Source organism: Sardina pilchardus, chromosome 23, assembly GCF_963854185.1.
Source record: "Sardina pilchardus chromosome 23, fSarPil1.1, whole genome shotgun sequence".
NCBI lineage: Eukaryota > Metazoa > Chordata > Actinopteri > Clupeiformes > Clupeidae > Sardina > Sardina pilchardus.
In genome coordinates, this window is record NC_085016.1 from 4478327 (window position 1) to 4483326 (window position 5000).

General features: G+C 47.6%; 1 protein-coding gene across 2 annotated transcripts in view; it reads right to left on the bottom strand.

The window, feature by feature from the left end:
• Positions 1-5000, bottom strand: part of prkx (protein kinase X-linked) — a 29645-nt gene that overhangs the window by 11460 nt on the left and 13185 nt on the right. Inside the window, exons 2-4 of one of the 2 annotated variants that reach the window (XM_062527924.1) lie at positions 3852-3982; positions 3712-3749; positions 202-465 (exon numbers count right to left, since the gene is read on the bottom strand). In XM_062527924.1, the coding sequence (XP_062383908.1) occupies positions 202-465; positions 3712-3749; positions 3852-3982 (433 nt within the window). Of the gene's footprint in view, positions 1-201; positions 466-3711; positions 3750-3813; positions 3983-5000 lie in introns of both variants that reach the window. The other variant, XM_062527923.1, reaches the window with a different exon arrangement.

Consider the following 5000-nt stretch of genomic DNA (forward strand, 5'->3'; position numbering starts at 1 on the left):
GTCGGTGAGTCGGATGTGTGTGTGTGTGTGTGTGGTGTGTTTGTGTGTGTGTGTGTGTGTGTGTGTGTGTGTGTGTGTGTGTGTGTGTGTACCTGTCGGAGAGCTTCTTGGCGAAGCCAAAGTCGGTGAGCCGGATGTGTGTGTGTCTGTGTGTGTGTGGTGTGTTTGTGTGTGTGTGTGTGTGTGTGTGTGTGTGTGTACCTGTCGGAGAGCTTCTTGGCGAAGCCGAAGTCGGTGAGCCGGATGTGTCCGTCGCGGTCCAGCAGGATGTTCTCGGGCTTGAGGTCGCGGTACACGATGTTCCGCGCGTGCAGGTACTCGATGGCGCACACGATCTCCGACGTGTAGAACATGCCCGTGGTGTTGCCGAAGCGACCGCGGCTCCGCAGGTAGCTGAAGAGTTCTCCGCCCGGAACGTAGTCCATCAGCATGTAGAGGAACCGGTCGTCGTGATGAGTCCAGAACCTACACGTACACACACACACACACACACACACACACACACACACACACACATAGAGGCAAGCAGGACATACACATTAAGAACAGCCAATCATTATGATATGTCTTCATACAAAAACACACAATCACAGTCACATACACACACACACACACACATTTGCTTTCTTTATTTGAATCGGCCAATCAAATTTCTTTACAGAGAGGATTCAAATATTCTCACAGAAAATACAGCGGTGACATTCAAGGGTACATAAAGCATCGCCTATACCACACAGCAAGACTGCCTATCACAGCTGATATGGAGCAGAATGTTGCTAGTTGTTTAGACTTTCCTTTTGATTGCCCTGCCAGTCTTAGTCCACTGACTGTCAGTTTGTGGACGTGTCCCAGGCTGCCAAATATCAACGCCACAAACTTTCATGCATAGCCTAGGTCACTGATCTTTGCAAGGAGGGGTTGGTATTTAGTCATTTTTTCAAAAAAGGCTATGTCCATATACAGATCATAAACACAACCTATTTCAAGGACTAGTATCCACACACACACACACACACACACACACACACACACACACACACACACACACACACACACACACACACACACACACATACGCTAAGGGCAGGTTGGTATGGGAACTACCTGGGGCTGTGGCACCACATGCCTGATCTGCTATAAGCAATAAGCAGAGCAGTCACAACGGAACATGGGGGCTGGTTTAGAGAATCGGATTCATGAAACACACTTTAGATTTTTAGTTTGAAAAAAAAACACCCATAACGAAAATATGTTTAATGCATTAGATTCTTCAAAATAGCCTCAAGGCATTCATGATGCATCTGTTTGCTATTCACCTCTTTCCTCAACCCGGAAATATGTATCGTTGCGATGGTTACGATACGGTTTTCAACTTCCGTTCATTCTGTTAACATGTGCGTTCTCCATAGCAAACTAGGTTATGCCTCAACTTAGATTTCTTTCGAAATGTTGACAATTCTGCCCTCAGCATGTATATACTGCATCACATATAACCGATATAAAATAGAAAAGTTGACTTTTATATGCGTTATGATATGTTAAGCACCGTAAACCGTCACGTTAAAACAGATACAATGCAGCTTCGCCGGAAATAGAAAACCGTCTCGGTGTCATGGCGACCCCCATTGTTGGCTGCGGAATATCGTGGATTGGCATCACCTCCCTGCGATAGAGTCACCAGGAACACTTAAATTCAAATCATTAACAGGAATGAATGAAAAGCAGGCAACTACATGTACTGCATGGGAACTCCTGCAGCACTGGTTGATAGAATGGCAGGTGTGTGAAATACAGTTTTATCCTCACTGCAACAGCTTTGAAGAGCCTACTGTACACTATAAAGCGCGTTGCATTGTCTATTCAGTCAGTTTTGTTCTACTCTGTTCACTCTTTGTTGCTAATTCATAGTTTTGAGTAGTCAGTTTTGTTTCTACAATGCAACAGTATTCAAATAAAAAAGGACACATGAAAGAGAAGGTGTTTCAGAGCTTTTGACCGGTAGTGTCGTAGTGTGTGTGTGTGTGTGTGTGTGTGTGTGTGTGTGTGTGTGTGTGTGTGTGTGTGTGTGTGTGTGAGTGTGTGTGTGTGATTGGTAGTGTCGGCCGAATCAAAGCAGAAGCAGCGAGCCTCTGTCTGATCTAATAAATCATGACATCACAGAGTGGGCACTTCTCTGAGTGTGTGCGTGCGTGTGTGTCTGTGTGTGTGTGTGTGTGTGCGTGAGTGTGAGTGTAAGTGTAAGTGTAAGTGTAAGTGTAAGTGTGTGTGTGTGTGTGTGTGTGTGTGTGTGTGTGTGTGTGTGAGCATGAGGCCCGGCATGATCAGAGGAAGCGTCTTGCCTGCAGCTGCTCTACTGGTACAGCTCTTAAGGGCTCACACACACACACACACACACACACACACACACACACACACACACAACTTGTATAAAGGCGCATACAAGGTGAAGCAGCAAACATGTTTTGCCATTTTCCGCATGGCACTGTCTATACAGCCCCCCCCCCCCCCCCCCCCCCCATGACTTTAGGAAGGGGGTCATTTAGCCAGCGGCAGGTTCCCTGTTGTTCTCTACGGTTCTATTAGCCAGTGGGGCAAACGGCAGGTTCCCTGTTGTTCTCTACGGTTCTATTAGCCAGTGGGGCAAACGGCAGGTTCCCTGTTGTTCTCTACGGTTCTATTAGCCAGTGGGGCAAACGGCAGGTTCCCTGTTGTTCTCTACGGTTCTATTAGCCAGCGGGGCAAGCGGCAGGTTGTAGTTCTCTAGGGTTCTATTAGCCAGCGGAGAAAGCGGCAGGTTCCCTGTTGTTTTCTACGGTTCTATAAGCCAGTGGGGCAAACGGCAGGTTCCCTTTTGTTCTCAACGGTTCTATTAGCCAACGGGGCAAGCGGCAAGTACCCTGTTGTTCTCTACAGTTCTATTAGCCAGCGGGGCAAACAGCAGGTTCCCTGTAGTTCTCTACGGTTCTATAAGCCAGCGGGGCAAACGGCAGGTTCCCTGTAGTTCTCTACGGTTCTATTAGCCAGCGGGGCAAGCGGCAGGTTCCCTGTACTGTAGTTCTCTATGGTTCTATAAGCCAGCGGGGCAAACAGCAGGTCCCCTGTAGTTCTCTATGGTTCTATTAGCCAGCGGTGCAAACGGCAGGTTCCCTGTTGTTCTCTACGATTCTATTAGCCAGTGGTGCAAGCGGCAGGTTCCCTGTTGTTCTCTACGGTTCCGTAGCAGGCCGGTTGCAATGCTGGAGTAACAAACTTGGTTCAACTTTCAGCTCATCAATGTCAGTTCAAGAATGCTCCGGTAGTGTAACTTAGAAACAAGACCGTCTTGCACAATTATTATCATTACCTCCGCCAAGGAGGTTATGTTTTCATCGGGGTTTGTGTGTATTCATGCATGTGCGTGCATGTGGTTGTGTGTATGTGTGTGTGTATTCATGTGTGTGTGTGTGTGTGTGTGTGTGTGTGTGTGTGTGTGTGTGTGTGTGTGGTTGTGTGAGTGTGTGTATGTGTGTGTGTGTATTCATGTGTGTGTGTGCGTGTGGTTGTGTGAGTGTGTGTATGTGTGTGTGTGTGTATTCATGTGTGTGTGTGTGCGTGTGTGTGTGACTCAGAGCTTGATGAGGAAGGGGTGGTGGACCTCACTGAGGACCTCCTTCTCGTTGTGTATGTGTGTGTGTTCATGTGTGTGTGTGTGTAGGTGTGTGTGTGACTCACAGCTTGATGAGGAAGGGGTGGTTGACCTCACTGAGGACCTCCTTCTCGTTGTGTATGTGTGTGTGTTCATGTGTGTGTGTGTGTAGGTGGTGTGTGACTCACAGCTTGATGAGGAAGGGGTGGTTGACTTCACTGAGGACCTCCTTCTCGTTGTGGACGTGCTGCTCCTGCTTGAGTCTGATCACGTCGGGGATCTTCATGGCCTTCAGTGCAAAGAACCCGCGGCTCTTCTTATCCCGAACCAGAAAAACACGCCCGAACGTGCCCGTGCCTGCAGGGGATGGGAGTGTGTGTGTGTGTGTGTGTGTGTGTGTGTGTGTGTGTGTGAGAGAGAGGGGAGAGAGAGGGGAGAGACAGTCAGTAGAACATCAATACACAACACCCGAGGCAAACAAACACAGCATACTCTCATGATTCTGTCACTCATTCAGACACACACACACACGCACACACACACACACACACACACACACACACACACACACACACACACACACACACACACACACACACACTGAAAAGAGCTGACAGCAGTAGAGTTTGCCAGGGGTGCACCAGATTTCATCCCACATAGGGGAGCAAAGAAGCAGACAAATGAATATCAATATTTACATCTGTGTGTGTGTGTGTGTGTGTGTGTGTGTGTGTGTGTGTGTGTGTGTGTGTGTGTGTGTGTGTTGTGTGTGTGTGAGGGAATGAGAGAGACAGAGATGGACAGATAGATAGAAAGACAGACACACCCACCCAAACACACATGCACATACACGTACACACACACACACAGAGTTCCCTGTTGGAGATGATGTATACACACAGTTCTGTTTGTTCATTTGTGTTTCTTTGTTCCCCTGTGTGAAGTAAAGTCTGATTCATCATTGTGTGTGTGCGTGTGTGTGTGTGTGTGTGTGTGTGTCTTTTCTATGACATCTGAAGTTTCGTCTTGAACACCTGACTGTTGACTGACATATTGAGTTACACACACAAACCACTGTGTGTGTGGTTAAGAGCAATGCTGAAACACATATGCACACACGTGCACATACACACACACACACACACACACACACACACACACACACACACACACACACACACACACACACACACACACACACACACACACACACACACACACACACATACACATTTCACCTCTTCCTGCTAGGGGCCCTATGAAGTGTGTGTGTGTGTGTGTGTGTGTGTGTGTGTGTGTGTGTGTGAAAGAGAAAGAGGACAAACAGAACTGAAAAAGAAAAAGTGAAACGAGATTACAGAAAGAGAAATAGAGA